This window comes from Phacochoerus africanus, chromosome 3, assembly GCF_016906955.1.
Source record: "Phacochoerus africanus isolate WHEZ1 chromosome 3, ROS_Pafr_v1, whole genome shotgun sequence".
NCBI classification, from domain to species: Eukaryota; Metazoa; Chordata; class Mammalia; order Artiodactyla; family Suidae; genus Phacochoerus; species Phacochoerus africanus.
Window position 1 is genome coordinate 19,044,356 of NC_062546.1, and position 13,783 is coordinate 19,058,138.

The following is a 13,783-nucleotide window of genomic DNA, read 5'->3' on the forward strand; positions in this document are numbered from 1 at the left end:
CTCAGTGGCTTAAGGATCCAGCGTTGCCATGAGCTGTGGTGTAAGTTGCAGACGCAGCTTGGATCCCAAGTTGCTGTGGCTCTGGTGTAGGGTGGCAGCTGTAGCTCCGATTAGACCCCTAGCCTGGGAACCTCCATATGCCGCGAGTGCAGCCCTATAAAGCAAAAGCAAAAAAAAAAAAAAAAAAACTGTTTTGTTTTGTTTGGCCACACCTGTGGCATGTGGAATTTCTGGGGCCAGGGATTGAACCTGCACCATAGAAGTGAAAGAGCCAGATCCTTAACCCGTTGAATTACCAGGGAACTCCTGAAACTGTTTACCTCCAAGTCTAGAAAAATTGGCTCTAAAAGGGAATGGATTCTACCCCCCAGCTCTGCTACTTGTTTATGAGCATGGGTGGCCCAGACTTGTCACACTCAGTTTTCACCTCTCTGCTTTAGTTCCTATCCGAGTCTAGAGGAAACATTCTAGAGTATTACCCCCAGTACTGATTTTAAGGACAGCATGTAGTGGAAAACACAGCAAGCTGGAACTCTGGAGACCCCTGTCCCCGCCTTCCCTCTGCTGCTTGTTCACAGTGTGGCTCAGGGCAGAGCTCTGCAAGCGCTCCAGGTCTGGGATTGCCCTCCTACAGTGAGGAGTAGGCCTGGGCAGGGGCTACCCTCTTCAGAGCTCACTGCACTCTGGGGTTCTGGGTCACCGGAAGAGACTCTGATACAGAATTTGGTTAAACATTTGTCCTTTGATAACACAAGTGATAGACAATGAGAATCACATAACTTATGTTTCTGTTCTTGCTTGGCTTCCGTGAAGTTCATCAGGTACAGAAACTGGCCTAGGTTTGGGGCAGGATTTTTTTCTCCTTGTCTCAGTAACTTTTTTTTTTTTTTTAGGACCACACCTGCAGCATACGGAAGTTCCCAGGCTAGGGGTCAGGTTGGAGCTACAACTGCTGGGCACCACAGCCACAGCAACACCACATCCAAGCCACCTCTGTGACCTACACCACAGCTCATGGCAATGTTCATTAACCCACTGAGCGGGGCTGGGATCGAACCCACGTTTTCATGGATACTCGTCAGGTTCTTAGCCTGCTGGGCCACAATGGGTACTCCATCTATCATTTTAATTATTAGTATTTTTAGTTTATATTTAAATGGATCTATTTCACATATTTTCTCACAAGTTGCTATAGTTCCTTTTTGGGGAGATCGCCGAATCCTAACCACTGGACCACCAGGGAAGGTAATAGTTCCTTTTTGGAAGTAGGCAGGGGATGAATAATGGTAATAGAAACTTGCCTCAGTTGCATCTTTGGAAGATGCTGATAGAGGCCTCACTGATGACCTTACAGGCCATGGGATGCTTCTGAAATATCTTTTTCGTTATAACCTACCTCTGCCTCTCTCCTGTAATGATGATGAGTTATGTGTATTTCTTACTCTGCAGAAAAAACTGCATTTTGGCTGATGAGATGGGCCTGGGGAAAACCATCCAGTCCATCACATTCCTTTCAGAAATATTCCTCAGGGGAATCCACGGCCCTTTCCTCATCATCGCCCCGCTCTCCACCATCACCAACTGGGAGCGGGAGTTCCGGACATGGACAGAGATGAACGCCATCGTGTACCACGGCAGCCAGATCAGCAGGCAGATGATCCAGCAGTATGAGATGGTGTACAGAGACGCACAGGTGAGCCTGCCACGCATCCCAGAGGCCCGGTGACAGCCTGAAGTCATAGTTGAGGACAGCCTTTCTGTCCCTTGTCTTCCAGAGTTTAATACTCTGCCTTGGGTTGCTCTTGACTTATTGATAGTCATGTGTTTCTTGAGACAGACTTCTTCCTGCTCCCTGGTCCTTTAACTTATGATAAAACAGAATCGTAGGGCATGCTTTCTTCTCTGACATGTACCAGAGGCTCTTTTTAAGACACTGAAGGCTTAGCTTCTTGGTTGGCTTATGAAGTTGCTTTTACATGCAGAAGATTTTACCTGAATTGGTATGTGCTCAGTGAAGAAAGTCAGCAGAAGGATTCATCTGCAAAGGAAGAGTTCTCAGCCAGGGAATTCGGAGAGAGAGGAGGTTAACAGATTTGTTAGTAAAGGATAAAGAAAAATTGTTAAAAGCACAACAGAATTTTTTAAAATGTTTTTGTTAAGTTCAGTCACTTCACTGAGTATGCTTGTCCAGAGCACTGGTTTTTGTAATTAAGTATGGTGAAAATTAAATGAACTCAAAGGTAGTGCTCTCCCTGGAGGTGTTACAGACAGCAGGAGGAGATGCTTGGAAGAAATTTAAGCTGTACTCTAATGGCCACAGCTACTTTTTAAATGTGATGGCAACACTAAGGCTGAAAGACAAAGGTGTGTCCTGTCTGGTAGCACTTGTCCCAGGTGAATCAGGATCATGACATTGAATCTCTGTTAGAACCCAAGTTACAAGGTAAAATTGATTATACCTGCAAAGCAGCAAAGAGGATTTCCTTGGGCATTTATGCTATGCCTGATTTAGACCAACTCCTGGCTGGCAGTGTGTGAATCAATACCCATCTGTTTCCTCACCACGGTAAGGAATAAGTAAGAAGCTTCCTGGCTCGGCCTTCTGTCCTGCTCCTCTGCCTAACTTCTGTGAGGGCACGTGCTCTCTTGCTTTTGTTCCATTGATGGAACTGGGTCTCTTCTCTTTTTCCTTCTCAGCGTCTCTCTTTTTTCAAATGAGGAGGACAGTGCTTATTGGCTTCTCACTAGGTCACAGCTTTAGTAGTGCTGCCTCCTGCGGTCTAGCTGGGAACCCATTAGTGGGACTAGAGCCTCGCATAAAGCTCTGCCTTTGGTTGTGTCATCCTCAGGGAAACCCCCTGTCAGGAGTCTTCAAGTTCCATGTTGTCATTACAACATTTGAGATGATCCTGGCAGACTGCCCGGAGCTGAAGAAGATTCACTGGAGCTGTGTGATCATTGATGAAGCCCACAGATTGAAGAATAGGAACTGCAAGCTTCTGGAGGGCCTGAAGCTCATGGCCCTGGTGAGTGCTGGCAAGCTCTTTCAATAAACACAGGCCCCTTCCATTCATGGTGGAGCAAGGGTCCTTTAGCCATCTGCATGCGGCTTACTTGTGCACAGTCTGTGGACCCTAGATTTTCTTTTTGCCCTCGATAGCTCTGATAGTGCAGGACTCAGATTTTTTTGTTATGAACTTGGTCAACAATTTGGCCTTTACCACAAATTGATTCCCAGAGGGACCCAGGGGAATCTTAAATATCATGAGATTTGTGACTTGGAAATATAAGATATTTTGGCCAGTTTCCAGGCCCCTGGATGACCTGGGTACCAAAAACAATGGCCTTTTACATTACTGCCTTGGCACAGTGCCCAGTGTGTGGCGGGCAGGCGCTCAATCACACCGAATGAATGAATGGTTGCTTTAATTAACAGGAAGTTGCTGCTGGACTCTGGGATATGAAAGGAAAGTTGATCTGTTTATTGGCTGTATACCTATGACATGTTGTCACCCTGTCTTGTCATAAATGCAAAGCAGAACTGCCCCAGATTGAGCCTGGCATGCCCTGGCTTCATTTTCCTACCCAGAGCTCCCTTTTGGCGGCTCAGGCCTTATCGCGTGCTGTGAATCTGTGCAGGAACACAAGGTGCTGCTCACGGGGACGCCCCTGCAGAACTCGGTGGAGGAGCTCTTCAGTCTGCTCAACTTCCTGGAGCCGTCTCAGTTTCCCTCAGAGACTGCTTTCTTGGAGGAGTTTGGAGATCTGAAAACAGAGGAGCAGGTAACTAGGGGCCTGAGGATTTGAGGAGGCAATGTGATGATTACCTTCCCCATCCAGGGGAAAACCGATCACCTGGGGGACAGGATTTAGCGAGCTCTCACATCCCTGGTAAAATGAACACTGCCCACTTTACTTAATTTGTTTGTGTTGAGAGGGGTAAACTGATTGTTAGCAGTTCTTGTTACTCCAAAGGATAAATGGATCAACATCCAAAAACACCTTATATCTGGCCTCCTGCCTTCACTGATTTCATATGGAAGTTCAGTGGATTTGTTCGTAGCTCTGGCCTCTGGAGCGTGCTTCCCTCCTCCTCTGCTCCTTCATCCTTCATCCTTCCTCCTCCATCATTAGCAGCATGTTTCCAGGCTGTTTTTCTTGAGTACAACAGAATACACAGGTAGTGAGGAAAGAAACGGCAGGCATATACTAGAGTAGTTGATAAGTCCAGTTTTGTCCAAATCAACTAAATTTCCTGTTTTCAGAGATCCAGTCCTGAGTCTAGCTTATCGGACTGTTTCAAAACCTGGTAGCATCGTATTTATCTACTTCGGGTAGAAATCTCAACTGGACATTACAGAGATAAGGCAGACAAGTTTAAATGCCAAAAGAGGATCAATTAATAGAGTTGAAGACTTTAAAGGCGAGGAAGGTCACTCTGGGAAATAGGAAAGACTTCATGGAGGGAGTAGGATTTGAGAATTGACTTTTAAGGGTGAGTCAGTTTCCAATAGATGGAGATAGAGATGGTGACTACTTTCACAGGAAAAAAAATCGTAATGAGTGGAATTTATTCAGTAGTAGGGAATCATCTGGTTGAGCTGGAAACAGGATGGATGAATTGTGTAGTACGAAGCCGGAGGAGCTTAGTATTACATTGTGGGAAGATCTTAAAAGACAAGTTGAAGAATTTGGTAGGTATTAGAGAAGCAATGGAAGCCTTTGACTGCAACAATGACATAATTAGTTCTGCTAAATTAATCCAGCAGTGGTGTGAGAGTAGGTTGGGACAGAGAATTTGGGAACTGAAAAGGTTTGGGAATTTCACTAACAGATGTTGAGAGTACACTCTGTGGTTCCAATCTGTTTGTTTCTACTTCTGTGGCGAGTCAGACTTTGAGAGCAGTGAATAATCAAACTTAATTCCACTTCTTGACATTTGCAGTATCTATTGATCTTTCAAAAGCCAGCTCCAGCCTTCTCTCCATTTTTGGACCATGAGAAATGCATCCTCTTCTCCCATTGCACTTATTTTGTGGTATGCATTTTTTCTTCTTCCTAGACAATGACCTCCTTGAGGACAAGGCCCACACCTTCTCCAAAGTTGTGTTTGTTGTATTGACCAGCACAGTGTCTGGCATATAGTAAGCTCTAAATGATTCAAGGTATGAACCAAGTGAAGGGCAAAGGCTGAACCCAGCATGTGGCAGATTGGCATTTGTCCCTGTCTTTAACAATTTCCTAGCTGTGTCTTCCCTCTCTGGGCTCTTAGATAGGAATTCTGTATCCATTTGGGGGATTACATTCCTAAGTACCACGGTTGGTAAAATAAAGTGCTCATTAAATGGGTTAGGTTTAAAATTGGGGTTGGTTAGGAGAAAACCACAAACATGGCACCAAATATCTATATACTTTAAACCAGAGTAAATGAAAATTCTATAAATCACTTCATATTTTATCAGGAAGCATGGGTAAGCCCACAACTTATTTATGCAGAACCTACCCCTTTTAAAATTTTTCAGCAGCTCTTTATGACTTGAACCTTGATGTTCAGCCCTTTCCCACCAGGATTAATCTTACTGGCATGGTGTTTTAGCTCAGGGTTAACCCAGGTGCCTTGACGTCCAGTCCCTTCTCTGCCCTCTCTTTGGGAGAGTGAGCAAGTCACCTTGCCGGTGCAGTCAAGTGCGGAGAGGTCTGCTGTCCAGGCCTGGGCTCTTAGGAGAGGAACAGACAAACCATAGCGAAGAGCACGGCCAGGCTCAGAGCGCCCCTGAAGTGACAGCTTGCATGATGGGGGGGGGTGTCCCCTTACCACATTAACTGTACATATTGCTACCCCCAGCCATGTTTGTTGCCGATGTTATTTAGATGTAGGAGGAATCCGTCTCCAGATTGCCTCTGCTTTTTATTTTAAATTGAGGTGTAAATGACGTGTAACATTATACTGCTTTCCGATGTATGTCAGAGTGATTCAGGACATGTAGTGTATATTGTAACATGATCACCACGTCTATCACCACACATGGATAAATATTTTTTTCTAGTGATGAGAGCTCTCATGATTTACTTTCTTAGCCACTTTCAAATATACAATATCGTATCATTAACTACCGTCAGCTTGTTGTGTATTATTACATCCCCAGGACGTATTTATTTTGTGACTGAAAGTTTGTACCTTCTGACCACCTTCATCCATTTTGCCCACCCCCAGATTCCCTCTGCTTCTTCCCTTGTTCTTTCAGCATATACATCTTCCCTCGGTAACATATCATTCATACCTCCTAACATGACGTAAATATGCTCAGGTAGTTGCTGCACATGTGTGCATGTTAGAGAGAGGTTTGTTCTCTCCATCCTGGAGAAGAGGACCTGTCTTTGGATCTTTCTCCCTTTTTATCTTGTAAGGTTTCCACACAGGTTCTCAGAAATTCCTTGCAAATTAAAACCAGCTCCCTTTTTTTTTGTTTCAGTTCTGTTACAAGCTCCTCACGTTCAGGAGTCAGTCAAGACCTTTCATTTAGTCTCCTCCCACAGTACTGTGATTAGATGCTCAAGGGATGGTAGTGAAGGTTGGAATCCCCTGTAACCGTTGTGGACTCAAGATCAGGGCAGGTGGTCAGGTCTCATTTTTCCTGGACAGGTGAAGAAACTGCAGTCTATCCTAAAACCAATGATGCTTCGGCGGCTGAAAGATGACGTGGAAAAGAACCTTGCTCCCAAACAAGAGACGATCATCGAAGTAGAGCTGACTAATATCCAGAAAAAGTACTACCGCGCCATCCTGGAGAAGAACTTCTCCTTCCTGACCAAGGGGGCCAATCAGCACAACATGCCCAATCTCATCAACACCATGATGGAGCTGAGGAAGTGCTGTAACCACCCCTACCTGATCAACGGTGAGTGGGGACACGGTGGCAGCGCAGGTCCCATGTCAGCCTCCCAGTAGCCCACGACCTTGCGTATTGAGTTCCCGTGAAATGCTAGGGTGTGTGTTGTGATGTTTTTACAGAGCATCAAACTAGGGTTCAGAGAGGTTGATGGATCTGCGTCAGCAGCCCAGCCAGTGAGCACACAGAGCCCCATCTTGAGCCTGCCTCTGCCAAGTCTGCCCATCAGGAGACGGGGATGTCCTTTGTCTACTTGTGGTCTAGTCCACACTTTCCACTTTGGGGCAGGGAGATGTATTACTTCATTGAATAAAAGAGATTAAAACTCTCCAATAAATTAGTTTACTAAGTGAAAAAGGTTTTTTTTAATCTTTTTTGATAAAATCGTAAATCAAAATGTGGCTTGGGTTTTGCTAATGGCTAGTTTTTATGTTGAGAGGTACATCTTTCTGTCAGCATTCTGTGAGAGTTTCTTTCTTTCTTAAAAAAATTTTTCTCTTGAAGTATGGTGGTCTCCTTACTTGCGTGAGTCATCCAGGTACTTCACAGGAAAGAAAATCCCCTTCATTCTCGTCAGGACAGCCCTGCCTCGACTGTAGAGCCCTCTGCAGAGGGCACAGGCCAGGGAGGCACATGCAACATTGCTTCACGGGACTGTTGGTTCGGGACCTAACACTTCACGTCCTCGGTTCTGTCAAGCGGGGAGTAGCTTTTGACCTTAGTGTTTGTTCAAGGAATAGTTTTGTTCCATACTTTTTCAGGAGCAGAGGAGAAAATTCTGGAAGACTTCCGGAAAACCCACAGCCCCGATGCCCCCGACTTTCAGCTGCAGGCCATGATTCAAGCAGCGGGGAAGCTCGTGCTGATTGATAAGCTGCTCCCTAAGCTGATTGCTGGTGGCCACAAAGTTCTCATCTTCTCCCAGATGGTGCGCTGTCTCGATATCCTGGAAGATTACCTCATCCAGAGAAGGTGAGGCTTGTGTCACAGCTGTACATCAAGTGCCGCAGGCAGTGCCTTTTCTCTGATGCCTTTTTGATTCTTTCAGAAATGATGTTTTAACAGCAACAAAGCATTAAACAATAGAGAAAAGGAATCTTCTTTTAAAGAGTTACTTAAATTCAGAATTAAATCCTATGACCAAGTATACCCAAGTTTAACTCTATAGAGTGAATTTTCTCTCTTGGAGCCCTTGCTTTGATTAAAAACTAAAATTTACATGTTTATTTACATTCTCTTTTGTTGGAAGAAACAGAATTGAGTAGCATTACATAAGGTTAAGAAAATATTTACTGTTTTTCCCCCTTAATGATGAGAAAATACATTCCGGAAAGCATCACTATTTCAAGTTGCTGATAACACCCAGGAAAAAAAAATTAGGGATGTTTTATGTCCTTTCTCAACAAATCCTCTACACTAGCTGTGGCATCCCAATTTATTTTCTTGTTTGTACCCCTATAATCCCTTGAAACTAAGTTCCATTCCTCATGCAGGTGAGAGCCTGGGGGTTATGTGGGTTATTGGCTTTCTGTGTGGGTACTGCATTTGTTACATTATACACTGCGCTTTGCATTTCTATTCATGAGGATATGTTAATGACCTGAAGATGGCAAATGGATTTTTAAAATTTATTCCTAATGCTAAAAGACTTTTAAGATCATAGAAACTATTAGCCAAGGCATGGCTAAGTTTAAAGGACATCTTTATTTTTATATAATCAGCATTGCAAATCTCAGTTTTGTTGAATGTCCTGATCCTTGAGGATTCTGTTGGTACTTATAACATAATTTATACAAAAAGTATTAAAAGAAATGACCAATTTAACTATGGGTTATGCTGACATTTAACATTACATAAATCTTCAGAATTGGATTAAGCAATAAAGAATTTCTCAGAGCCCTGCAGTAGGGATCTTTAGGTAAAGAATTCCTAAGACTTACATTATTTTTTTCTTTGAGGAATATATCTGAACTAGAAAGCAATTTCGTATTTCATAAATTCACCATAGATGATTGCCAGGACACTTGCTTCTCATACAGATATATTTCACTCTTCAAAATATACGTAACAACTAGTTTGCAGTTTTTTTAAAGATCCGCCAAAATGAGTGATAGTGTAATTCACAGACTTTTGCTAAGTATAGATGTCTTTATTTAGCTCCCTTATATGCTATTTTTCTTTATCATTTATTGCTCATTTTCTTTTCAAATTATCTAAATATTATAGTGTCTGTTCAAAATAAGGACACATGATAATACCACCACCTGCTCAAAACTCCCATTACTACTTAGGTGTTTATGTTTTTCGTCTTTTTTGTTCTTTGTGCATACGTATATTTGCTTTGTTGTTGATATGTTTGAATTGGAATCATATTCTACTTTCTACCTTGTAACTCACCTTTTCATTTAATATATTATGAAATTTTTTTCTTTATTTTTCTATAACAATTTTAATGATCTGGATGAATACTGTCTTAAAGGTTGTTCCACTTTTTCAGCATTTTAAGGAACTCTGAATATCACTTTGCATATCATTGAGAATGTTTCCAGATATTTCTAAGGATTTATGTAAGGATAAATTCTGATGTACATTTTTAGAAGTATTTGATATGTATTTCCAGAACACCCTGTAGAAAGACTTTTTTTACCATGTCTTTTAATGGTGTATGAGAATGCTTTTCTCCCCAAAACTCTTAACAACACTGTTTTTGCCTTTTAGTCTTTGCTAATTCAGTAAGTCAAAGTTATGGCCTTTTATTTTAATTTGTATTTCTGATCATGAATGACAGTGAATGTATTTCATATTTACTAGCTGTTTGTATTTCCTTTTTGTGCATTGCTTATTTATGTTCTTTATTTTCTGTTGCTCTTTGCTTTTTTTGTTTATTAAATTATAAGAACTGCTTGTTTACATAAGAATATGGTGTGACTGGAATTCCCATGGTGGTGCAGCGGAAATGAATCCGACTAGGAACCGTGAGGTTGCAGGTTTGATCCCTGGCCTCTCTCAGTGGGTTAAGGATTTTGTGTTGCCATGAGCTGTGGTGTAAGTCATAGACTTGGCTCGGACCTGGCATTGCTGTGGCTGTGATGTAGGCTGGCAGCTGTAGCTTCCATTAGACCCCTCCAAATGCTGTAGGTGTGACCCTAAAAAGACAAAAAAAGAAAAAAAAAAAGAAGAATACGGTGTGACTATTTCCCCAGTGTTGTTTTTGACTTTTTCTTTATGGCTATGGGTTTGTTTGTTTATTTTATTTTTAGATTTTATTATTGTTGTCGTTGTCTTTTCTCGAGCTGCTCCTGAGGCATATGGAGGTTCCCAGGCTGGGGGTCTAATCGGAGCTGTTGCTGTAATCACAGCAAGGCAGGATCCAAGCCGCGTCTGCGACCCACACCACACAGCTCATGGCAACGCCGGATCCTTAACCCACTGAGCAAGGCCCGGGATCGAATCCGCAACCTCATGGTTCCCAGTCGGATTCGTTAACCACTGCGCCACAACGGGAACTCCCTTATTTTTAGAATTTTTAAATTTGATCATAGTCAAATCTCTCAGTCTTAAAAAGCTTTAAATAAACTTAAGTGCTTATTTATGCTTAAGTTTAAGCTTAATGCTTAAATTAATATGCTTAAAAATGCTTCCCCCACCTCTCAACCTTGCAGTCATATAAATATTAAGCATTTTCTTTTAATTCTTTTATGGCTTCTTCACCCTACCTCTGTATCTAACAGGGTCTTCTGACCTTAGTATCATCATTACTTTTCTCTTTTTAATTTGGTTTTTTATCTTCATCAGAATTTTACATGCACATAATTTAAGAAGCCAAATTATACTACTAGACCTTTGAAAAAGAGCATTTCCAGATACCACCACACCCCCCAGTTTCCTCCTGCATGAAACATTTACTTTAAACTCTTTATGCTATTTCTTTTGGTATTTCTAGTTATATCTCTAAATAATGTTAGTAGTTGTAATTTTTTTTTTTTTTGGTTTTAAATGTTATCTGTCCTTTACTACAGAAGATGAATATTCCCTTCTTCCACTGCTCCTCATAAGTACCACATATGAAACTCCTGACTTCCATTTTCCCAACATGCTGTGTAGTACTTTGGGTTAAATTAATCCTCAGGGTTCATTATGACTTATTTAAATGCTGTTACTGCTCAGCCATGTAGTGTGCTGTTTATCATTTCTTTCTTGTACAGTTTTTATTTTTCCTAAAGCTAAAAATTATATTTTCTTTCTATTTTTCTATATACTTATTATAATTCAGCTCCAAAATTTACTCTTGTCTAGATCTCCTCTTGTTCGGTCCCAGCACCTCAGTTTCCTGTCTGAGCTCTCTCTCCTGGGACCTTCTGTCTATCCCTCTCTGGCCAGTTGCCATCTGTGATCTCCCTTCCTTCATCACACTGACAAGTTTCTTTTGCCTTCTCTTTTGAATCAAATCTTGTTGGTGGATCTCATGTACCTCTTCTGGGAGCTTCTGAGAAAAGGTGAAGGGTAAGTAAGTTTAGAGACTTTGTCAGTTTACTCTCATTCTCGAGAGCAGTAGTTTGGCGAAGTTTGAGATTGTAGGTTAAAATTTTCCCACAAAATTTTGAAGGTGTTAGTCCATTGACTTCTAGCTTCCACGATTGTTTGGAAGTTCAAAGCCCTTCTGATTCCTAGTCTGTGGAGGGGGGGGGATTTTTTTTTTTTTTTTTTTAAGAAGCTTTGGTTGATCCTCTTTGTCTTTTTTACAGTGAACTGGGTTTCATATACTGTCTGTTGAACCGGAGGCTGAGTAGGTCTTTCCCATCTGAAATCTATGTTCCTTCAGTACTGGGGAATTTCTTTGTATTTTATCTTCCTTATTTTTTTCTGTTTTGCCTTCTCTTTGTGGAACAGCTGTTACTTGTATGTCAGATCTTCTAGACTGATCACATAATTTTCTCTTTTCTCTACTTCCCCTCTCATTATATTTTGCTCTACCTCTGGTAGAGTTCCTTTACTCTGTCTTTCAGCTTTAACCCCTAGACTCTCATTATGTAATTGTTTTTAATTTCCTAGTTTTCTTCTGTAATTTTTCAGTTTTTATAGTACTCAGCCAGTTATCGCACAGGTGTAGTGTCTTCTCTTTCTGAGATCAATCATGATAGATTTTTTTCAGTCTTCCTACAGTGTCTGTTTTCTCTATCAAATTTTTTCTTTTTGCTTATTTATGTTTCTGTCTTTCATATTAGAATTCTGAGTTGCCTTCCCCTCCCCTTCAGCACTTCGAAGTGAGTGGGTTTTTTGGTCTTTTTAGGGCCACACTTGCAGCATATGGAAGTTCCCAGGCTAGGGGTCAAATTGGAGCTGTAGCTGCCAGCCTACACCACAGCCACAGCAGTGGAGAATCCGAGCCATGTCTATAACCTACACCACAGCTCATGGCAATGCCAGCTCCTTAACCCACTGAGCGAGGCCAGGGATCAAACCCTCACCCTCAGGGATACTAGTCAGGTTCATTACTGCTGAGCCACAACAGAAATTCCTGAAATAAGTGTTATTCCACTTTGTTCTTGTCCCCATGGTTTCTGATGAGACGTTTCACATTTAAGTGGCTCTTCCCCTGTATAAAATATGTTATTTTGGAGTTCTCATCCATGGCACAGCGGAAACAAATCTGACTAGCATCCATGAGATTGCAGGTTCAGTCCCTGGCCTCACTCAGTCGGTTAAGGATCCAGTGTTGCCGTGAGCTGTGCTGTAGGTCGCAGATGAGGCTCACATCTGGCTTTGCTTTGGCTGTGGTATAGGCTGGCAGCCATAGCTGCAATAGACCTCTGGCCTGGGAACCTCCATGTGCTGCGGGTACAGCCCTAAAAAGCAAGCAAGCAAACAAAAAGTATTATTTTACTCTATCAGGATTTTCTTTTAATTTTTGATTTGCTGCAGTTTGACTATGATGTGTAAAATTCATCTTGTGCAGAGTTCACTGACCTTAAATTTGTATATGTACATCCTTTGTCAGATTTGGGAAGCTTTTGATCAATATTTCTTGATTTCTTTTTTTTCCATTTGCTCTGTTTTCTTGTTTCTCTGTGAGACTCCAATCACCCGTATGTTTGACCTTTAGATATTATCTCACAAGTCCATAGGCTCTGTTTTTTTTTTTTTTTTTAAGTCCTTTTTCCTCTCCCTTCTTTTGATTTGTTTATCTTCAGGTTTTGCTGACTCTTTTGTCTGTCATTTCCATCATGCTTATCAAGCCTATCTACTGCTTGCTTTATTTTAGAGATTGTTTTTTAGTTGTAAGATTTCCATTTGCTTCTTTTTTTTTTTTTGGTCTTTTTTTGTTGTAGTTGTTGTTGTTGCTATTTCTTGGGCCGCTTCCGCGGCATATGGAGGTTCCCAGGCTAGGGGTCAAATCGGAGCTGTAGCCACCGGCCTACGCCAGAGCCACAGCAACTCGGGATCCGAGCCGCGTCTGCAACCTACACCACAGCTCACGGCAACGCCGGATCGTTAACCCACTGAGCAAGGGCAGGGACCGAACCCGCAACCTCATGGTTCCTAGTCGGATTCATTAACCGCTGCGCCACGACGGGAACTCCTCCATTTGCTTCTAAGTGTGTTTTGTTTCTCTGCTATGATTTCCTATCTTTTCATTCATTGTGTACATTACTTCCTTGAATATAATTTTAAGGGCTGCTTTAAAGTTCCATCTGATAATTAAGATATCTTAGGTTTGACATATCTTGTCTTTTCCTTTGAGAATGTGTCAGATTTTTCCACTTTCTTTGTATATTACATAATTTTGGGTTTCCCCTGGATATTGTGAATATTTTGTTATGAAAATTCAGGATTTTGTTTTATTGCTGTGAAGACGTTAATGCTTTTTATATGGAGGCAGTTGACTAGGTGAG

The 13,783-nt window shown here is 41.8% G+C and overlaps 1 protein-coding gene across 5 annotated transcripts in view; it reads left to right on the forward strand.

The window, feature by feature from the left end:
• Positions 1 to 13,783, forward strand: part of CHD6 (chromodomain helicase DNA binding protein 6) — a 148,404-nt gene that overhangs the window by 59,095 nt on the left and 75,526 nt on the right. For all 5 annotated transcript variants that reach the window (XM_047771070.1, XM_047771074.1, XM_047771072.1 and 2 more), the window contains exons 11-15: positions 1,450 to 1,693; positions 2,850 to 3,026; positions 3,640 to 3,783; positions 6,644 to 6,899; positions 7,652 to 7,862. In XM_047771070.1, the coding sequence (XP_047627026.1) occupies positions 1,450 to 1,693; positions 2,850 to 3,026; positions 3,640 to 3,783; positions 6,644 to 6,899; positions 7,652 to 7,862 (1,032 nt within the window). The remainder of the gene's footprint in view (positions 1 to 1,449; positions 1,694 to 2,849; positions 3,027 to 3,639; positions 3,784 to 6,643; positions 6,900 to 7,651; positions 7,863 to 13,783) is intronic.